At 40.9% G+C, this 23,060-nt stretch overlaps 3 protein-coding genes across 3 annotated transcripts; 1 reads left to right on the plus strand and 2 right to left on the minus strand.

Annotated features, from left to right (window-relative positions):
- The first annotated feature begins 4,378 nt into the window (after window positions 1–4,378).
- On the plus strand, window positions 4,379–8,520 carry LOC104420294 (protein NETWORKED 2D). Its single transcript, XM_010032160.3, is given in 3 exon segments — window positions 4,379–4,729; window positions 4,732–4,782; window positions 5,447–8,520. Coding segments are annotated over 3 exon segments (2,949 nt in total). The 5' UTR covers window positions 4,379–4,686; the 3' UTR covers window positions 8,302–8,520.
- A 290-nt stretch (window positions 8,521–8,810) lies between these two features.
- On the minus strand, window positions 8,811–11,908 carry LOC104431110 (nicotinamidase 1). Its single transcript, XM_010043795.3, has 5 exons — window positions 11,457–11,908; window positions 10,722–10,905; window positions 10,481–10,614; window positions 10,152–10,337; window positions 8,811–9,261 (listed from the first exon to the last, which is right to left on the minus strand). The coding sequence occupies exons 1-5, from the start codon at window positions 11,595–11,597 to the stop codon at window positions 9,181–9,183; spliced, it is 726 nt and encodes a 241-aa protein (XP_010042097.2). The 5' UTR covers window positions 11,598–11,908; the 3' UTR covers window positions 8,811–9,180.
- A 2,544-nt stretch (window positions 11,909–14,452) lies between these two features.
- LOC104418337 (putative U-box domain-containing protein 50) lies at window positions 14,453–18,691 on the minus strand. The gene is made up of 8 exons (XM_010029659.3): window positions 18,267–18,691; window positions 18,061–18,173; window positions 17,512–17,645; window positions 16,971–17,394; window positions 16,351–16,491; window positions 15,725–16,267; window positions 14,926–15,642; window positions 14,453–14,832 (listed from the first exon to the last, which is right to left on the minus strand). Exons 1-8 carry the CDS (start codon window positions 18,427–18,429, stop codon window positions 14,632–14,634), a joined length of 2,436 nt encoding a protein of 811 aa, XP_010027961.2. The 5' UTR covers window positions 18,430–18,691; the 3' UTR covers window positions 14,453–14,631.
- Between the last annotated feature and the right edge of the window lie 4,369 nt (window positions 18,692–23,060).

Consider the following 23,060-nt stretch of genomic DNA (forward strand, 5'->3'; position numbering starts at 1 on the left):
TGCTTGTTGCTCTTGAAATAATTAGTCAACAAAAAATATTTTCATTATCACTGATAATTTATGTCTTTTTTATCTATCAAATTACCTAGTCTAATGTATTTACTCTTATCTTAGCCGTTTAATAATGTTCATAACTTACTAATGGGTTACCTGACAAACAACGCAAGCCCATTGACGGAGGCCCCTTTAAAAGCCCACGTCACTGAGCATTCAGCGACAAAGGGACGAAATGGGCGGCAAGCCAACGGACAGACCACGTTTTGGAAAAGACAACTTTTATGATGTCACATCCTCGCAAATTGCAAAATTCCAAACTATCTAAGTAAGTATAAACACCCCTAAATCAATCATTTGAGGTACATTAACCCTTACTCCGTTAATGTCATTTATCTAAAGGTGGTACTGCCTTGAGTGTCAAAGGGTCCTAAAATCCTACCTATATGTGTTCAAAAAGCTAACACGATAAAGATTGAGTGCCCCGCATATATTCAATGAATGATTCTCTTGTGAACATTTTGCTTCAACAAATTTTGCTCGGTTCTAATGAAATCAACACCTCTTTTTGAGTAATCGAGTACTTCCCAACAGTATTTTTAGATTGCTTCGTATCATGAAATTTCCTAAATACGCAAAACCGCAGCATCTTTATCAATTGGATCATAAGAAAAGTATATACTTTTTCTTTTAAGCGCAACTACTTCATCATCTGCATTTTCATCCTCTAAATTATTAGTCTCATCATCATCATAACTTTCCTCATGTTTTGTCTCGTTACCATCAGGCACTATAGCGCCTTGGTCCAAAGTGGTGCATTCCTCCTTTGTAGATATTCCCTTACTTGTTGCCTTGTCCATGCAAGTTCCTCATTATCATTTGGGCAATTTATACACACTAAAGCTTCCTCATGAGATTCACCTGACGGAGCAATTTCCCAATCCTTGCCTCACTCTAGTCCCTTCATCAATTGTCATCACTACTAGATTTGTGACATGTCCTAGTTTGTCGATCTCTCTTTGCAACATGAGTTGTATGCGGCGCCTTGCTCTCCTACACAAATTGGTAACTATTTTTACACTCCTCCTAAAATGAATTCATCCCTTACCTGAATTGTTCAATACCGGCTCATACTACTCCTAAATCCGTGCCTTTGAACATACAAATAAGCATTATGACCATGGAAATAATGGTAAACAAGATACCTAATAGGTTTTTACCATTATCATTCAATGCCCTCATTTTCATCACTGGCAAACTCAACATACAGATAAGCATTTTGACCGTGGAAATAATGGTAAACAATATACCTAATAGACTAATACCATTATCATCATGCATGTATCTCAGAATGTCCTTCTAATGCAATTTCTCTATTTTGCATCCTAGCTATATGTGCTCAATCAAGAATCGTATTGGAATGCTACCAACAAGATTCTTTACAGATGTTGTCGATCTCGACAAAGCAATGATGCATGAAGGTTTGGTGTGGTTTCCCACCAAGCTGGGTCCAAAATACATATGCTCATCCAAAGGCATGGCCAAAGACATGATGAGATCCCATGCCCACCTCCATCCAAATAATGATAGAAAGTCAAAACGTGGCAATTAAGAGGCTGGGCCAAGGGACCTTACTGGGGAAACCAGACCTTCTCCATCACTCATTTGTCATTATATCCACTCATTATTTCACCTAGTTGGTAGAAACCAAATCATTAAAGAAAGTTCAGCAATCTAACATGATTGAATTCATCAAGCATATCGCTTTGGGCAAAGTTGTACGAGCAGTCCTAAATCTATTGTACGGATGTCGATTTAATACTGAAATTTTCAGTTTTGCCATTTAGTTCTAGAGCAAAAAAAACATCACTCATTTGTTATTATATCCACTCATTATTTCACGAAGTTGATAGAAATCAAATCATTAAAGGAACTTCAGCTATCCAGCATGATTGAATTCATCAAGCATGTCGGTATAGGTTACCTTAAAGGGTAGTTTGGAATCCAATTAAGATTTTCCTTAGGACCCAAATAATCGACTTGTTTGCCAAATAGAGTCTCGTGAAATCTCTCCTCTTTGCCTTCATTTTCATTTGAAAATGACTTGTAAATCTTATCATGACCATCCTTCATTGATTGTCCGCGAATTCCATTATCAAGACATGTATCCACGGTTTCTCATATCAATTTCTCTTGACACATTACTAATTCCCCTGGTGTACATGACTAAGCCATTGTTTTATTTATTTTTATTTTTATTTTTTATAACCGATGACTCCACCACGGCCCCCCGTGTCTAGATGGCATCGAAGGGCCGGACCCTAATACCTCGGGGGAGACTAACACATGACCCCACCATCATAACTCCCCACTTAAGACGTGTTAGCAGCTGCGGAGTTTCAACCCTGGGACCTCTGCGATAAAGTGCCCAAAGCCGAACCAACTCAGCTACTCGAACCAACTCAGCTGCCCACTGGTGGGTTCAAAGCCATTGTCTTTAATGTCATTAGTATGCAAGAATTTGCACGAGAAATTTGGCTTGAACATAGTCAATTACATCTTTATTGTACTCAAGCTAATGCTGAGGTTGAGGCCACCAGGCAAAATCATGAAGTCGAACATGCCAAAGATGATCTCAAACCATCCTAGAGAATGGCATGAATTACTCCTAGAAATGGCTATGGGGACATCGAGTCTCGATGGTTTTCCCCATGTTCGAAACAATAATGGCAAGTACCCTAAGTTGTACAAACCAATCGATGTGGGAGGCCAACAAAGAGACTCTAAAACTAGGGTTTCCAGAGCTCTGGGATATATTTCAGCAAGAAAAAGTAAATATTTTGTATTGATCTTCCCATCTCTTTACATACAAACGATACATGTACTTATATGTCACCGGTTACAAAGATGGCTTCAAGAAATTCTGGAGAGCCTTATCCAGTGCATCTTCCAATCTACCATACGCGTATTGTTTTTAGTAGTTCGAATCTTACAAAGCCCTTGAGACTTCAAGGCATGGTAGAATCCCTTAACCTTTGATTTGAAGCCAAATTCGACACTTCAAATGGCCATCGACCATCCTTGATTGAACTTCAATTATTGATCGAAACTATCGAGTTTCTATCCACCACGACTTTGTGAAAAATTACATGTAACTATACCGATGTGCCGTGTCATTCTTGGTGCGCATCTCTCCCCGACAATGTCGGCTCAAGAAGGCATACGCGGCATAGCGTGCGGAAATTGCTGTGCACTCGATTTCATTTCCATACGAGATCATTTCACAAGGTCATAGGATGCTTTTTAGACTTTTTGGGCAACATCCAGATGCAAAGTAACATCTCCTGTTGTTCTTTCAACTAGAGAAGAGGTTTGAGCTGCTTGACGTAAAGCATGTAAAAGGCATCGCTCTGGTCGGTGGCAGGTATTGCTTTTAAAAGGGCCAGCCTAAAAGTATAATAACTTCCATTGGCCGAAAAGGATATTATCAATTCCCATTAGGACAAGGCCGGCTGGTACTGGGTCCAACCCAAAAAAGAAAAAAGAAAAAAGAAAAAAGAAAAGAAAAAGCCAAGTGGTTAGATCTAGGAGTTTATCGTATAAAACTTTGCTTGAAATTACAATATAGTTCTTCTATCCAATTTTCGCCCGAAAGACCCTAACACGGCAATGTGCTTCATGGGATGACTAGTAATGATTCTATCGCCACATTAGTGATTTAAGGCAAAAATTGATCGGAATGACTATATTGAAATTTTGCGCAAAGATCTAGAACTAGATTATCAATTCCGAAAAGTTTAGAATTAAATTAGTATCTATGCAATAAGTTTAATCCTAATTTGATAATTTTCTCGAAATTTGAATTGTCGCACTTGCCCATTCTTTTAAGTTCACCTTCAAGAGCATAAAGATCCGTGTCTCTAGTTACTCGGTAGGGTTGGCAGGCACCTAGGTCATGCCACACCCAGCAATAATTAGTTGGGTGCTTAAAAGAGCCTCGAGTATCCTGTCGTTATCCAAAAGAGAAGCTTGAGTGATTTAGATATCCTAGGTCAAATCCATTATATTTCAAGCAACAACTAAATTTAGGTCTTAGACTTTTCAACATACCAAAATCAAATACTTTTCGACCGCCATGTGATGTCGAGGAGGCTAAGAAATAATTGCACAATCAATGGACCATATAGATTAACACTGATTCGAATCCTCAATTACATTGACTCCTATTGTAGGCCGGCGTGATGAACGGTCCAGACATGACGCGCATAGCTGCGGCGCCACGTGTGCGTGGTCCATCTGTTTCCACTTGTCGGACTCAGGGACCCACTTTCTTTTCTACTAAGGAAATATTTTCTAGAGAGAGAGAGAGAGAGGGAGAAGGAGAAGGAAAGAAAAGAAAACGACAAACGAGAAAGGGCGGGGCTTGCAAAGATAGGCAGCGAAGTTTCCGCTCCTCCATGATGTTATTGTTAGAAAGTGCCCCCGGCACATCCCTTTGTTGCACGTTGCCTTCTCAATGTCTGCGTTGTTCATCCTCCTGTCTTTCCCCTTTGAATCTTCTCTCTCTCTCTCTCTTTCTCTTTCCCTTACACCCCTTTGAGGTTTACATTTGACTTGGGCTTGCCTTGTCTTCTCTAGAGAGGGAGGCAGGGAGGCAGGGAGGGAGGGGGAGTCAAGGAAGAAGGAGAAAAGATGATGCTGCAGAGAGCTGCGAGCAATGCATATTCATGGTGGTGGGCAGCCACATCAGAACCAAGCAATCCAAATGGCTGGAACAGAACCTCCAAGGTAAGATCCGCGATCTTTCTTTTCCTTTCCGGGACGGTTTCGGTCATGTCGTCGTGAAGTCCTGTTTCATTCGGATCAGGAAGTCGCTTGTGTTGGTCGAATGATTAGGTTGTGCGATGCAATGTCGAATGTTTCATCTGTCTTATGTTTTGGTGCCCGGCTTCAGATGAAATATGAAGAACTTTCATATTTGGCTGCTCTTGATGTAAAGTTTCTACGACCCTGTGTGAATATAAAAGCAAGTCAAGGCTCCAAAAATCTCCAGCATCAAATAGCATCAAATAGCTGATCATGTTAGCCTAAAGATTACCAGATCAATTACTTTCATAAGATCTGTTCTTTGATTTCGTTGGCCAATAACCTCACGAGATCTGCCTTCTGGCATCAGATGATCGGTCGAAATGATCTGTGCCGCTTTCTTGATTCCAGTTCCGGATGATATTTCATCTGAGTTTAATGAGATATCTGAAATTTTGATACTCAGTTCCAATTTCGAAATCACGTCCACAAGCAGATTGCATGAATCCATGAGTACTTTAAGTAACTATAGTGCTCAAGAAATTGACACCCGGACTACGTAAAATTTGTGAAAAATTGTCAACTGATCAGTAAGAGGGGACGTAGTATACTAATTTGTTCTAACCCGAGACATAAACGATTGCAGATATGGAGGAAAAAGTGCAGAATGTGCTTCAGCTCATCGAAGAAGATGGAGACTCCTTTGCCAAGAGGGCAGAGATGTACTACAAGAAAAGGCCAGAGCTGATAAACTTCGTTGGAGAGTCCTACAAAGCCTATCGAGCGCTCGCCGAACGGTATGACCACATATCAACAGAGCTACAGAATGCCAACACCACGATCGCCTCAGTTTTCCCAGAGCAAGTCTCGTTTGCCATGGACGAAGATGATGAAGATAGCCCGAAGAGGCCTGTCCATGACGTCCCGAAGCAGAACATTCCGAAAGTACCAAAAGCTCCCGTCAAGGATTTGAAGACCATCTTGACATCTGGCGCGAAGAAGTTGCAAAACAAGAAGGACAAGAAAGCGGCAGGTGCTGCTAACAAGGTCCCCAAATCTGGTTTGAGCAAAGCGGAAGCGCTGGAGAAGATCGATAAGAATCAGAAGGACATCCTCGCCCTGCAGACGGTGAAGGAGTTTGTGAGGAGCTCGTATGAGAGCGGGCGCGCGAGATACTGGGATATCGAGAAGCAGATCCAGGAGATGCAAGAAGAGGTCTCCAACTTACAAGATGAATTCGGCGAGGGAATGGTCATCGAAGACGATGAGGCGCGGAGCGTGATGACCACGGCCGCTTTGAAGTCTTGCCAAGAAACCTTGCTCAACTTGCAGGAGAAGCAGAAGAAATTCTCCGAGGAAGCAAGAACAGAGCAAGAGAAGATCAAGATCGCTCGGGAAAAGTTCATGTCGTTGAAGAAAAAATTCCTTCCTAAAGAGAACAGCGAAGAAATTCCGTCTATCGAATCGGAGAGATCGAGCCAAGAAGCCGCAAGTGCGCAAGGAGGAGAAGATTTGCGAATCTTTGAAGAAAAGATCAAGCAACATTTACAGGCCGAATTCAGTACATCGCTGACGGTGAGCGAAATGGCGGAGAAGATTGATGAGCTCGTGAATAAGGTGATCATCTTGGAAACTGCAGTCTCATCTCAAACCGCTCTTATAGAAAGATTGAGAGCAGAAACCAGCGGTCTTCAAACGCAATTTGAACTGTTGGAAGACGATAAGGCGAACTCAATCGATGGTTCTGACGATACGCGGAACAAGATGCGGGAGATGGAAGAGAAGCTGCACGGAGTAGAGGATCTTAACAGGAGCCTCGAGGATCAAGAAAAGAATCTAAGTACGCATTTCACAGAAGCGCGTTGCAACTTAGAACACCTGTCCAACAATCTGGGAAGCGTAAGATCAGATGAAGGGCAGGAAGTCCCTTCACTGCCTAACGAAGTGGGAAGCGTAAGGCCGGATGAAGAGCAGGAAGTAGCCTCCCTGCCTATCGGAGGAGCTTTAGCTGAAGGAGAGAAACCAGAAATTAACGACAGGTCTGGGAAATTGCCAGAACAAGATCGAGAGGAGGACCGTCCTGTTCCATTGGCATCCTCGCAGGCAGATGAGGGACTGCAGTCTTCGAGTTCATCGCCAATTCAGGATGCATCTCTCGTCAGTAGGGGGTCACCCGAGTCTAGTCCAATGGGTTCCAGCGATAATCGTGACAAAGATGCAGAAACAACAACCGAAATTGAAGATGACGGGGTTGAACATGTTCAGAAATCTTGTTCTAGTGCCTTGGAAAATAGTGCTGTCCAGGCCGAAGATAATTTGGAAATTCATCCAGTTAAGCCCAATGGTGCACAGTTGCAAAATGAAGTCGAGCCACACGTCGAACCACGGAAGATGCATGTTTCCTGGAAAGATGAAGTACAAGAAGAGACATTGGAGGAAGAAGAACCAAACTGGAAGGAATTGTTCCTTAAAGGGTTGGAAAATAGAGAGCAGACTCTTCTGAAGGAGTACACCACTGTTCTTCGAAATTTTAAGGAGGTCAAGAAGAAGCTCACGGCCACAGAGAAGAAAACCCTGGCCCCAGATGGTCTCCTCGATACAAGCGTGCAGCTGCGGGACCTAAAGAACTCAAATGCCATGAAGGATGAAGAGATTTTGTCGCTCCGTCAGAAACTCAACCTTATGCAAACGGTTTTAGAGGGCAATGCCGGGTCAGTTAAGGCTGAAACCCACATAAGAAAGGAGCAAGAGACAGAAGATGACATAAAGTTGATTCTCGATTCGACTTCGGAGATTGAAGAAAAATTCAGGATGGATATCGATCAACTGCTGGAGGAGAACTTGGAATTCTGGCTCAGGTTCAGCGCAGCATTACATCAGATACAAAACTACGAAACCGCAGTCGAGGACCTCCAAGCTGAGACAACAAAACTCCTGGAAAAAGAAAAGAAGAAAGAAGGAAGCCGGTCAGGACCTTTGAAATCAGATGTAAAGCCAATATACAAGCATTTGAGAGACATTCAGAACGAGCTCACCGTTTGGCTAGAAAAGTGCATGACAATAAAAGACGAGCAGCAATGCAGATTCTCATCGCTGTGCAATATCCAAGAAGAGATCACCAAGGCACTAAAAGTGAGCGCAGAAGATGACGACTTCAAATTCACCAGCTACCAAGCTGCAAAGTTCCAAGGTGAGGTCCTGAACATGAAACAAGAGAATAACAAGGTTGCAGATGAACTGCAGGCTGGTTTGGACCACATATCCGCCCTTCAAGTGGAGGTCGAGAAGACTTTGGCAAACCTAAACGAGGGATTTGGAATTTCGGGATCGAGAAACAGTCAGCAAACCAGCCACTTGAGACACTCTGTCAGCAAGACACGAGTCCCTCTGCGCTCATTCATTTTCGGTGTCAAAACGAAGAAGCAAAGATCCTCACTCTTCACTGCTATGAGCCCTGCAATGCATAGGAAGTACAATGCCTTCAAAGCAGCACATCAGTAGCGCCAATTTTTTTCCCCGTTCCTTTTTGATTTTTCCTGTTCTTTATGCTGGATTATGGTTATAATTTTTCTGAGCATTTAGTTTAGGCAGCTACATGTTCTTTATGTACCACCGTTCGGAAGTTGAACAAATGTATCTTTTTTGTCATCAGTGAAATGACAGAAGCAGGTCCCTCCTCTGGAAGAGACCGAGAAGTGATGGTTCACTGTTAGACAATAACTAACCTTGCAAATGAGTGTAGGATCAGTTTAACTACTATCAGGTAAAGCATTTCCACTGCCAATAGTTCAAATTTATGATCGAAGACCACATTTCCTTTTGGTCAGCTAAGCGTATGATTTGCCAGGTTCCTTTGTGAATTGTCAGAAAAATCAGAACCTTGGTTGCCTTGGTTCTACATCAGCTTCATGCTTAGTAGAAAACCAAGATTGACCATGAACATAAATGCTCAAATAGTGATGCATATGGGAGACTTGAGCAATTATAAATACTTCGCTAAGAGATTCATATTGCTGCTCATCTTGCAACCAATGACCACAATTCATTTTTAGCACTCTTTGCAAGCCGTTAGCTATATAAATTACATGCTTCCTATCCGAATTGCTTTTGACACTCTAAAACAGAAAGGCTCAGTTATTGAACCTCTATCCACCCCCTGAATATATAGAAAATACACTGAAATTAAACACAGAAATGACAATTGGACAAGGACATCTACTACCTAAGCACAGAAACTAGATAGGAATTCGAGCTAAAATTCCCAGAAGCATCATTAATAGCACAGTTATCCACTTACATATCATCAAATTGTATAAGCATTGAAGTAATAATTTCGGATAAACAAATTTTTGCTATTTACAGCCACCAACAAACAATGTTTCAAGCGCCAAACGACACCTCTGATGCTACCTTGGCTCCCCTTCCCTTGGCTATGTAAAGCCCAACGTGATGCATGAGATCCTGTGAAGGAAGATTAAGATATCAAGGATTGCAGCGATGATATCTTGTTCAAACTAATCATGCCAAGAAATAAAACACAGAGGACAAAGGCATGCATTCTAAATTAAAAGGCTGATATCTACGCTTTGAAATCCTCTTTTCTGGTGAAGACAGTACCCTCTTGCAGTTTTGCTACGGTGGAGGGATATAACTTATATGACTTTGAAGGCCTTTGTCCTGCAGTTCAACTGCACCTTACAATGACAAAATCAAGAGATAAAGTAGACCATGACTCTTTCGGTGATGTTCTGATGTCTCACAATTACACTATTTTCTTCAAGTTTCTCCTTGTATCTGAAAACTAACTTGAAATTTCTGTTCAACTCCCATTCAAATGTACTGAAGAAATGTCGCCACGATTGGGCTTACAAAACTGTACTGGAGAAACTTCCGACCCATTCTTTCCATCCCAAATGCACTGCTCACTCTACTCGTTTCAACATTTCACATTTTTACAGTTTGCTTGACCTTTGCTGTTCTAAAATATCCCCCAGTTCCTGTTGCTCTAACTACCATGTCTCTTAATTGAGCAGGAAGGGCAACATTCAAAATCAATTCTACAGTCTTGCAAGCTGATGATCACTCATGCAAGGAGATCTCAAAGAATTGAACCTACTTGTAATTGTCCTTACTCCAGTATATGTCATAATCACAAGTTTTCCAAGATTAATTTAAGATCAGAAAGTGACATTCGGGGAATTAAATACTCGCGGTGTTGGTTGCTCATGCAGATGAGCGACTGCAACTGCATGAATGAATGATGAATGGGGTACTCCTGTGGACTCACGCAGTTCAACGAAAGCATTCTAATATCCCAACATCTGGAAGATGAAGCGGAAGATTGAAAGTACCTGTGGATGGGCGGTAAGGTCCTTATCCTCTTTGGCAACGTCGACGGGAATGTCGAAAGTAGCACAGGCACGTGAGTACACAATCACACCCTCTAAAGGGGCAAGAAGACCACGATTTCTTGCTGACATGGTGGAGCACACGAAATCAAGAATACAAATATCTGTGCAGATCCCCACCACAAGTATCTACAAACACAAGAGACAAGTAACTCTTTTGAACCAGAACAAACCAGATAGGAACAAAAGACAAATATTTTTCCACCATTAATATTCTAAACAGAAAGTCCAGACAATTGTTTTGCCCGTCATCTTAAAGTATAGACACTTACCACTTGGATTTGATTGCTTTTGACCCAGTCTACAAATACATTAGAACCATCTTTCTCCATTGAACCGAGGAAGCCATCGATACAGTCTTTAGGCCTTAGGGTAGCATTCGGATCATTCTCTAACCACTCCAGGGCTGTGTAAGAAAGACACATAAGCCAACTCAAATTCTACGAGGCAATAGTACTATATATCACATTCAGAAAATAGCTGCAAAAATAAAGAAATTGCACGGCAAATTACCTGGTACCAACTTTGCTTCATCCGTTCCGATTATACAATGTGGAGGATAAGGGTGCTCTGGAACATCTGGGTGATGAGAATCTAGGAAAGCAAAAACAGGCCAATTCTTCTCACAGAAGACCCGGGCAACTCTCTCCGACTCATCAACCATTTCCTGGATTTGCTTATCGGGCTGCCTAGGTGCCTAGCAAGAGATGCGCACACAATATCAATTTTGTGAGGTCCTTCATGAACTCACATCAGTAGCAATGAACCATCATTTGAGAATTCGCAATTTGATAGTTCCCTAACAACATATTTTCATTTCTTATGTTTGCCAAAGCTTTACAACGGATTTATTCGCAGTCTTTACTTTCAGCTTTCCAACAATCTCAGCTATAAATTATTACAAATCCAAAAACACGTCTTTAGAATATAACATATTGCAAACCAACCCAATAGCGAAGTAACCATCGTGCTTCATTTATTAATGAAAACAAAAACCAGAGATAAAGAACATAAACATGGAATGCCTGCCCTATCATCCTGAACTGGATTCAAGAAAAACTCAACCGAAATACAAAAACAAGACAAGATAATAAATTAATAAATAAATAAACCAAAATCGCAGAATTAAAAAACCTAATCCCTCTGCTCCATTTCTGAGCACCCAGAAACAACAGAGAAACGTCCATATCGAGCATGTCAATCGCTGACCACTAAACGAAGAAAGAACAGGACACATCGGAGCCTTACCAGATTCCCAGCACCGACCGTGCAGAAGCCATTCACGACATCGACAAGAACGAGGCCGGTCTTGACGTCACCAGACAGGACCACGGATTCTTGTTCCACGGGGAGATGCTCCCTCAACAGATCCACCGGCGACGAAACCATATCCCCTTCTTTTCCCCGCGACCAAGAACAACAGACCCAGAAACGAAAACGAGGGAACAGTGAATATTCCGAAGACGCGGTGCGATTTAAACTCGAACAGAGGGAGAATCTCTACTGTGTCCTCTCGCTTTCGTCATCTTTCCGCGAACCCAGAATCTCCATTGGCTCCTTCCGCTCGTTTTCCCACAAAGCCAAGGGGCCCTCTCGTCCTTTTGGGAGATGCAGATTGGTCGGTCCGGTCAACGAAAGGCCGTGGAAGAGAACATTGAGAGAAAGATCGAGCGGTGAGAATGCGACGCTTTTTCAAGATTAGGTTTGTGCAGAATCTTTCTTCACGCTTCAATATTTTATGTTCAAGAGGCAGCTGCCACTTTGACTTTTGAAATTGTGTTATTATACTATATGACCAGAAGGATCATATGATCAAAGTATAATTTTTTTTTTAATAACTTAGATTAGTTACTCTTTTATAAGTGGCTTTGTCTTTACTCGATTTCGTCCTTCGATTCATATGGACCATTATAAATCAATGGAATTCTACAGATATATCAACCTTCCAATTGAAAATTTAAACATTTAATGCATCTAATATTGAGAGATGAAAAATTAAATCATAAGTTTTGCTTTGCACTCATCCATGTAATACTGATTGTTGATTTACGGATGCGAGATTTGTTTCAATAGTTGACACTTGTCAAGGTATCAATGGAGCACCGATTGCAGTTTTAATAATTTTTATCCCTTTTGATTCTTTTTCTATTTAGTATATCACGATTGTGAGCTTCCGTTAGTTGGTTAGCCCAAAATCTCAAATCAAATTTGACGAGACAAAATAGATGATTACATAATATGATTCTGTAGCATTTGGAGGTGACTATTAAAGAATGTAAAGAAAGCATTGAATTTTTTATTAGGTGTAGCTAAGGTAATGGTACCGTTATAATAACGGTGCCATTTTGACCACACACAACATGGAGATGCAATTGGCAACCAGAAGAGACAAACTACGAGACATACAGCAATATGAAATCATTGAGCACAGGCTGTCGCAATCCCAATAACATACAGCAAATATGAAATCATTGAGCACAAGCTGTCGCAATCCCAATAACATCGTCCTGCAACATCTCGCCTTCTCGCAACTCAAGCTCTTGAGCACAGGCTCTCGCCTGCCGTCCCTCCTACCCACAATCCCATCCTCATCACTTGCTGCACTCTCTCTAACTTCAACCTCGACCACTGCCCTCTCCTCGTGCCCAACCTCTCCTCCTCCGATGCCTTGTTGTGCATGGTGTTACCTCAATCCTTGTACTTAATCTCAGCTTAAGGAAATTATCGAATAGCGCTCGTTTTTTCCAGTAATTTTGTCGTTCTTTTCTAAGTTCTTGTCGAGCTATTCAAGCCAAGGGAAAATACTTATGATTTTTCCTTCTGTCTGTAAGTTTGAGATCATACAAGTCTTTTAGAATACAATTTTGAGTTAGAGGTAACCAACACATGTCTTTATCCTATAACTTGATTCTTATTCAATTCAATTCATTTCATGCCTATTGTCGATGCATGTTCGACGTATTCATTGTATTACTTGCTTGATTAAAATTTTAAGATTACTCCTAAACTGGTATAACATAATAAAAAATATTTTATGATTTATAATATAAGTAAAAGTAATCATAAATACATTACCAATTGGGTTTTTTTTGGTCAAATAAAAAAAATGGAGTCTGAATATGAATTTGAATACCCTCCAATTATTTGTCCAGCCAATGCAACCATAAATTATTCTATGGACCATTCTAATAGATAATTTGAATTTGAATACACTCCAATTCAAAGAAAAGATATAATTACATTTGATTTCACTTCGCGCACCAATTTTTGGATAATTTAAAATCTTTTTGAGGCTAAAATAAGAGTTGTTAATTTCACATAAGATTTGATAATTTAAGAACCGCAAATAAATGTTGTTTATTGATGAAATGGTAAATTATTCTTTAAAAATATTGGTAGTTTCATATAAAAGTCGATCACCCAGTTCCACATATAAATATGAGTAGATTGTTGGAAGAGTTGGTATTTATGATACCATCAAAACAAAACTTGGTTATTGGAGTTAAATAAAAGTTAGTGTTTTGATAAAAGATTTTTTGTCCTTAACACCTTGGCAAGTTGAACGTATAAAAATTAATAAATTATTGGCATAGTTGTTAATAACAAAATGATCAAATAATTGTTAGTGATTTCCCATATAAGAGTTGGTGATTTTGTACAAGAATTTGGTAACTTAAGCTTCGCAAATAAATGTTGGTAAATTTATTGGAACAGTTAGTTTTCTAAGATAATAAACTAAACGTCAATAATTGGACTCCAACAAGAGTTGGCAATTTCGTATGAGAGTTCGTAGCTTTATAAGTTTGCAAGTTGTGCAAATAATTGTTAGTAATTAAAATACCGGTAATTTGGAAACAATAAATGTTGATGATTAATTCAAATGAGAGTTGGTGACATGATAAAAGAGTCAGGTAACTTAAGCTATGCAATTAAATGTTATTAAATTATTGGAACAATAATTAATCATCAAAGGTGTTTGTAATTTTCACTAAGTGGTTGGTAATTCATTGGAATAATCAGTAATTACTCAACATGTTATCTCCTCTCTGATATGTGACTGGGACGTCCCAAAACTGCTGCATCTTTTTATGAAGTTCTGAAGGAAATCGCCTGCTTTCATGCGATACAAAATTATTAACCCCCATGAGCATTTTTCGTAGTTCATGTTATGCATTACGTGAATATCAATATCGACTCGAATGTGCGTCGAATATGCCCCGCTTACTTACTTTTACTCTTTGCTTTGCCAAAAGGCGCGTGTAGAATGCCTGATCTGCTTACGTAATACCTTGTTTATCGGGACGACTCAGCAAAAACAAGCTTTGTTATGGCAGCAACTATATACCTTCTCATCAGCAAAAAAATTATTTGAATCTAGCCTCTGTTGTGCATGATGATGTGCTTTTCGGTTAACTATTTTGATTTACAAATGACCGGCTGCGGATCGTTTACTTTGCCAGTCTTGAATGAACGCCCGGAGGGTGTGATTCGGCGTGAGGAACTTGTGCTTGAGCTTCGAGTTGGTCGCGGGGGAAGTGTCATGCCCTGTCCACAGCCAGTCCTCAATGGCCTCTAGCTCGTACGAAACCCCATCTGCTGCTACATGAGGGTTCTTCATTACCTCCTGCACCAGCAGTAGAAAAGTTGTGCATTCATGAGACCTTCCACGAACTAAACAAGAGATGCGGCGCCCGGAGCGTGTAATCGAACATCATACCTGAAGTAGGGGGCATATGAACATGTTGGGGACGCCCTTCAATTTGTTCCGGTCGGTTCCCATTCCGATGGCGGCCTCATTCCCTCCTCTCGCCACGATCTCATCCGCTCTTCTTCTTAGATGTTTGAGCTTGTCTATGATCGGTCCAATGTCGAAACCTGCAGCAGATGCTGGATCAACGGATAAGCACGTCAAGGCTATCCCAGCGATCTCTTCCGCCAGATCCAATGGCCACCGTCCAGCCATCTGATCTAATACTTCGACAAGGCCCATGCGGTCCATTGTCATCACCTGTTCGAGTAGCCCGGACGAGTTCCTTCCTGTCAAAAGTTGCACCAGTATAGCACCGAAAGCTTGGATATCCACGTGCACATCCTTACTGTCGTGGCTTTCGAGCCCCTCGAGCCCAAAATTGCTGATTTTCGCTACGAGATTGTGGTCAAGGAGGATGTTAGACGGGGTTAGGCACCCGTGAATCATTGGTGCGTGTTTGGCCGAGTGGAGGAAACCCAAGCCCGATGCCACATCGTGGGCAATGCGGATGCGGTTGTGCCACCGGAGGGGCCAGTTACATCTTCTGGACTTTTTGTGAGGGGAATGCAGAATATCCCTCAAGCTCCCGGAATGCATAAACTCGAAGGCTATGCATCTCAGCTCCGAACAAAAGCCAACTATCGCGACGATATGCGGGTGTCGAACTTGACTGAGAAATCTCATCTACAAATAGAAAGGCCAATTTCAGCTATAACCACGGACGTTATTGACAGTTCTTTTGAAAGACATAAGCATTTCAACTTACCTTCCATCGGAAATCGTCTTGAGATAATCCATTTGAAGAGTTGAGCATTTTAAACGCGACTGTCGTCGCATGATTTATCCGTCCTCTGTACACATTCGTCCATTCTCCCCCAGACTTCAGTCTGAGACACTCGGCGAAATTGTCGGTTGCCAGCCTGATCTCGTCTTCTGTGTACTCTTGAAACCCGCAGCTAACTTCAGTCAACCTGTTAACCATTTCGATCGTGTCTTTTTCTCTACAAAACTCGATCCGGCGTTGGAGGACATCTCTCTGCCGCCTTAATTCCTCGATCTCCCTCACCATTTCTCCCCTTGTTATGACCGCTTTCTCTAGGCGGGCCTCAGCATGCACTTTTGCGAGGTTCGAAATTTGGAGTTTGTTCGAGAGTTCGCTCTGAAGTTGCAGGAGCAACTTTAGCTTGCTCCTGCTCTCTTCATTGTCCCTGCTCATTTCATAGAGCTTATCCTTCTCGGCCTCCAAATCTTTCTGAAGCGCCACTCGGTTCGTGACTTCTTCTTTAGCTCGGGCTTCAATATCTTCTAACTATAAAGGATTGGATAACACTCAGAAAATGGAATTCCTAAAGCAATAGATAGTCGTAGAACAACAAATCAATGCAATCTTACTCGTTCATTGCACAAAGTGATGGCCCATTCGGCTTTCGAATGTCTTTCCATGTTCTCCTTAGATTCTTTCTTCTTCAATTGGATTGTCTGGTGTGCTTCCTCTATTTTTCTCTTGAGAGCTTCAATCTTTTCCGCAGGGTTCTGGTCAATTACCAACAATACAGGGTTAATACGTAAACCGCCAGCAAGATCATTTCCCCAAATTGCAGGAATGCCAGAAAGGAAATTTTTGGCTAAATCTACGAGTTTGGAGTCTTGACACTATGAAAAGGGCTTAAAATTGAGTAACTGTGAGTACTTCGTTTCAAGAACTAAAAAACCATAGAACAAATCACTGAGATGTTCTCATATGTCACATTTTTTCAAACTTGTAAGAAGATAAAATTAAGAAAAGGAGCAAGTACTTGAATGCTTTCTTTTTTTTTCGGTCGAAAAGAACTTGAGTGCTTACTTGGTTGCAGAAGTGGAACTGTTAGAACAGAAACATCACATTCTAACTGCTCCTAACTAAGAACAAGACAAAAGAGACTGTGTCTGTGACATCAGACTATTATCTAATCATTATTGAATTCACCAAGAAGGGAAAAGAACAAATTAAGAGGAAAGATTCAATAGCTCACCATAGTAGTAATAGCATCCTCTGGCACTTCTGGCTTTACTGGGCTACCCATTCCGTGGTCCTCAAAATTGTCATCTTCTTTACAAGAAATCAGCAGCTCCTGGAAATAAGCTTCGATTTCTTCCGCATAGCGTTCCCACTGACAGTGCAAATCGGGGGAGTCTGAGTTCGCCGGCGATGGGGGTGTGGAGGTGGAATTTCTTTCCAGCGAATTGTTGTCGTTGAACATCTTTCCTAACCAACCTTTGAAGATAGACTTCTCCTTTAACTTAGCAACTGTTACGCCCTGATCATCCTCCATGATTCCGTCTTCACCCTCCCATCTTTGATGCACCAGTTTTCCGGCGGATATCAAGTACAATTGGCAAAAGTCAGGCTTATGTCTATGGACATAGAATGACCCACTGATTGCACCTTTTGGTTTCCTACACCCAATATGCATCGATGGGAAAAATGACGACACGCCAACTGATTTCAGACAAATTATAATGCTAAAAGCCGATGGCTAAAAGGTTGGATCGTAAGGCAAGGCTATGGCATACCATGATGAAGAGAAGGATTTCATGAATGTGAGACCCATCACCAACTTGGTTATGTGCAATCTAGATATCAAATCCACAATGAGCTTTTGAATGGGTTCATCATATTTCTCTACTTTCACTGCTTCAGCCTTCACCTGGGAGCAGTAACGGGAAGCTTAGAGAAAACACCAGGACCAGAAGCAAATCAAGGGCAATGTGAAAATGAAAACAGGACAATATAATTTGCCAGAGCGGTTTTGGTACTCTGCTCCACGAAACCATTCCGCTGCTTCCCTATCCCACTAAAACAGTCTCAAGTATCACAATTCATCAACTTGATTAATCCAGAGTCATCTCAATACAACACTGATCTGAAAGCTTCATACTTCTCTCTAAGTGTATAAAACCAGAGCTCAATCTTGATTTTCAATGACAAATGTGTTTCCCACAGATGTCTAGCTTGAACAAATAATTACATTTCATCCTCTGACCAAAGAGAAGATTTAAGACAAGTTGATCTGTAGCCGAAAAAAACTTAATCTACTCAGCTTGAAGGAAAAATTAATCTACCTTGCCACAGAAAGCGATGCACTTGGAAAGGAGATTTTCAATCTTTTCTTGCTCATTCTTTCGTAGGACTTCGAGCACCTCCTCACTAACAGAACTTGCAGGAAGCTTCCCAACTGAAAATCCACCAAAAGACGAGCAGAAAAATCACGACCCATGAAGCACAATTATCTCAAACGGCAAGATGCTTCGGCAATTGTGAAACTTACATGGACCATACACGAATTCCTTGGATATGTTTCTCGATACATGAAGGATGACCATGTGAATTGGCTGAGAAGACCATTTCCTCAGTGCCCACTCCAAGGTCTTGAAGTTATCCTGCAGATCATTCCCCACGGCGACATACACCTTCTCTGCTTCCGCTTCCATCTTCCTTCTCCCCCGAGCTCTCCGCGATACCCAAACTTCGGAACGCTGGACCAAAGAATAATCAAGACTCCGTCAATTCTGGGTTATATCGATGACCCATGCCGGGTCTTGCGAAAAAAGCGACGGCCTGGCTTTCTCATGTGGAAAAACCAGAGCAGAGCACGTGAAGGGCCTTCCGTTTGAAAACTGAATCGGTAAAGCCAAGGGAAAAGTTGATGGGGGCAGTCGATTTTTTCAAAGCTAGAGGTGGAGAATTTCCAAAGGCCATCGCTCGTGGAATGTGGATATCCTTTTCGTGTAAAATATTTGTCGGTAAGAAGAGCGGGACGGCGAAAGAGGCCGCACGCTGTGGACTTTCGTGAACGAAACGCCGAAGCTGGGACCGAAAGAACAGCTCGGTCGCTGGCCCGGTCGTGGGTTCTCCGAGTGACGTTGACGTCGAAGGGCCTTTGAAATTCCCGAACAATGCCCCCCGCGCGCGGTCCCTTTCGTGGGAGCGTGCGGGATGACAGACTGACGGAGGAAGATCCAAGGTTAGTGGGGAGTCTGCCTGCCGACGACCTAGAGTGACTCTCCTGTTCGATAAGTCGAATGGATCGTTAAGGAAATTTTGATAATGTCAAGTCTTCAAAAGAACAGTAAAAGAAGAGAATCTCTCAACTTTTTCCTCTCCAAAAAATATATATTCCAAAGAAATTAAGCCAGTCTTTAATATAGACTTTCTAGCCGTTACACAAATCCTAAAATCAACCCTAGAAATTTAATGTGTCATATATTTGGTGATTAAATAATCAAATTGTGTTAAGATTTTTAAGATTCTTCAAAATTTAATCTAAGGTTATCTTCACGCTGAAGATTACAAATTATGACGCCAACAATTTACCTAAATTGTTTAGCCTGTGCTTGAGTAATCGACAGTGAGTCTCTAGTACCACCTCCTCAATATAGCTTGATGTCTACATCAAGACATGACTCTGGAGCGCGTAAGGGAGAGGGACTGTGGGATTTTCATGACTCGATGTCCACATCAACACATGACCCTTGGAGTGTGTAAGAGAGAGGGACCGCGGGATTTTCTTGGAAGTCGCTGGTGCCAGTCCCATAAACGTTGTGGGAACTGACGTTCGTACAGAGCAAGAATTGCAAGGATTCTGGTCTTGTAAAGGTTTTGTTTAGGGTTTTCTTGGAAGTCTCTAACGCTAGTTCCATAAAAGGTGTAGGAACTGACCTTCGTTAGAACAAGAATTGCCAGAATTCGGGTCTCACAAGGTTTTGTTTAGGGTCTTATAAGGTTTTCTTGGGAGTCTCTAGTGCTAGTTCCATAAACGTCCTAGGAATTGACCTTCGTATAGAACAAGATATGCAAGAATTTGGGTCTTACGAGATTTTGTCAAGGGTTTCGTAAGGTTTTCTTGGAAGTCTTCAATGCTAATTCCTTAAAACGTTTTAGGAACTGACGCTCGTGTAGGACAAGAATCGCAAGAAGTGGGGTCTTTTGAGGTTTTGTTTAGAGTTTTGTAAGGTTTTTTCTTGGAAGTCTTCAATGCTAGTTTCATAAACGGGGTAGGAACTGAAGTTCGTATAGGACAAGAAAATGCAAGAACTTAGGTCTTATCTGGGGAGGTCCAAGGTTGATTTTCTTCAGCCGCCAGGTGGAATGGCGGTCCAGCCAGCTTCTCCTGGAGAGAGAGAGACAGAGACAGGGGGGGAGACTATTTCCAACTTCAAGTTGGGCAGGTCAAGACGTTCATTGAGATTTGTCATTTGTCTTAGCTGTCTCTACTAACTTTGCGGTTCAGAAAAATTGCATCAACCCTCCCACCAAGCCCTAGAGTCGCTCTCTAAGTCCTCTCACTCCAAATGTCTAGGGCAAGATCCTCTCCCACATCTTTAAAAAGATTTGAGGATGTGGCCTTGCCATTCACAACCCTCAATAACCCCCCGGGAGTGATGGTTAGAGGTCACCACCGCTGCCGGAAAAAGCAATTTTTGGGTGGTGGTAAAGAATGCTGGTGGTGGTAGTAATGAATGTGGAGGAGGCATGGGTATGGGGTAGAATAAACTGCTCGCTATTTGGCTTAAGAGAGCATATAATGTTATGTTTAGAGCTTTCACACGTCATAGCTTCAATAAAGAGTCTTTCCAAAGATAGGCTCAAACTTATTCAAGCTTTTTTTGCGTAGACATCTCATTAAACCGAATTGACAAGTGAATACTATCTAAATCCACGATCTTGACCCGAAATCGACGGACCGCACTGTCCAGGGAAGGTTTCCCGGATGACACGGTTGTTCCCTAACATTCCTCGTGTAACACGGCGCAAAAGGTATTTTGTTTGGTAACTATAGTTTGACCGCTCCAAAGCTCTCTTAGCTCAACAAGTTTGACCAACGTGTCTTGCCCGGCAATCTTGAAAAATAATTGAATTTATTCTAGAGTGAAGATTTGAATTGACTCAAATTTTGGCAGGTTGAAAGATTGAGTCCGGTATTGAAAAAGATGTCAACTCAATCCAAAAAAGCCGAAATTATTATCTTGAAAGGAGTCAACCGAATTAGCTGGTTATCAATACCTCGATAAGTAAAAAAATTAATTTCTTCTTATTAATAGTACTTATTTGAGTAGGTAGATTAGATGACTGAAACTATATCCTTCAATTTTATTGACAACATCATGCTTAATGATATAGATAATAAGATCATTTAACTATCAATCTTTTAAACGTGAAACAAATATGAAATGATAATAGTTACCGGCGTAATTATATTTTGAGGGTCCAGACTAGTTGTTGCACTCCTAATTGATATCTAGAATTCGGGGAATGACCGCTGTCCTTTATAAAAGGAAGGATGGAGCCTTTAATCAAGATAAATCATTTTACAAAAACATATTGATCGAGCAAAACCTTTCGAAAATTATAACAAAGTCCAATGTATCATGATTTAACCAAAAGCTAGAAATTCTCCAACCCCAATTTAATGAATTTTATAAAAATAGACTGAATTGAAGTCTCGTGATACCTTTGAATCGCTCTCCACGTACGTTCGATTAAATTTCCCCGTATTCTAAACTTGATATGCTAATAAAAGGGAGTGCGCAAAACCATGGCCGTATAAGTAACGATAACCACTATATGAAATCCAATGGTGATTGATGCTAATTTTATATCAATTATGCAGTGCATCGCACGATGATAAATAGCACATACAATATCACATAGTATATATCATCATCTCAACATCATAATATATAGATGTCTCATTTGCTAAAGTTAAAACACTATGATCATGCTTCGTCGAGTGACTGAACTTATAAACTATATCAATTTTGGTCAAGCCCCCTAAATCACTTCAACTCTTATTAAGCCCCAAAAATTACATTAGTTGTGATTAAGTCCCAAAGAAAAGAAAAAACTTAAATATATATCGTATCTCGATATGTAGGTTGATGATGAGAACTAATCTAATATGCATAAATCATATCCAACATACCAACAAATTCTTTGCAATAATTCACCTATATACAATTTCAATGTATCCAAAATAATTTAATTCTCATTCATTCTTAAATACTTCCATGCTATATTATATAAGGTTTTTTCTTTTGGTGACCACGCGATCCAAAATTTTACCAAAGGGATAATTGCAAGGATTATCTTCAAATTTACACTTACATATCAAATACCATCATCACTTTTAAAAACCTTCAATTTGCATTTTTTTTTAAAATTGAATAAAAAGACAATTTACTCCCCAAACATTATATTTATTACAGAAACTATCATAGGCACAGGCAAGAATTTACGGCCTTTTGTCAGAAACTACTCCCTTTATAACAGCAGCTGAATTGTCTCAGCAACTTATTTTATTCTGCATTTAATTGTCAAGACTTCTTTTGAACACTTATTTACCCCCCTCTTGGTTTTCATATTAGCATTTTCAAAAGCTACTCACCGGCGTTGGGGAATTCTTTGCTGGACAGGAGTAGGACTTTCATCAATTTGCTCGACGCCGTCTCTGAGCATTCTGCGTGTATTGCCCTCTATATGAAGAAATCCCCTTAAAAGTTTCGGCCGCGTATGTATAATTTTTGTCGTGTACGTCTTTCATAGCTGAGATGTGGTCCCTTACCGTTGAATATTGCTTTTCCTTATTTCGATGCTGAGTGCGTGCTTTGATCGAGAGGAAATATGTGATCTTGAATCCATTTTCCTTCTTTTATTTTATTTTATTTTTTTCCGACCAGCTTGTCTTCCTCCATTTATCCGAGAATCCTCTCTTTTAAATAGCCAAAAATCTTTTCCTTCGTGATGCAAACATTTTATCCTTGTAGATGTAGATGGATTGATGGATTTTTTTTGGTCGAAAATAACTTCAGATTACTAACTCAAATATGAATTATAACCAGTACCAAATTCAAGACTTAAAATTAACCAAAGGGAACGAGGGGGATAAGCAACCCAATTGGATGGTAGGGTTCTAGCTTGGTGGGCCTTGGCTACCCAATTCACAACACGATTTGCTTCTTTGGGCTCAAATTTTAGTTTAATCCCTGCTCCTAGTTGGGCCAATAGAAGACCACAATCCTGGATGATGGACCTAGAAGTCTAAGGGATTTCCATTTGGCCCATG

Source organism: Eucalyptus grandis, chromosome 9 (assembly GCF_016545825.1).
Source record: "Eucalyptus grandis isolate ANBG69807.140 chromosome 9, ASM1654582v1, whole genome shotgun sequence".
Classification (NCBI taxonomy): domain Eukaryota; kingdom Viridiplantae; phylum Streptophyta; class Magnoliopsida; order Myrtales; family Myrtaceae; genus Eucalyptus; species Eucalyptus grandis.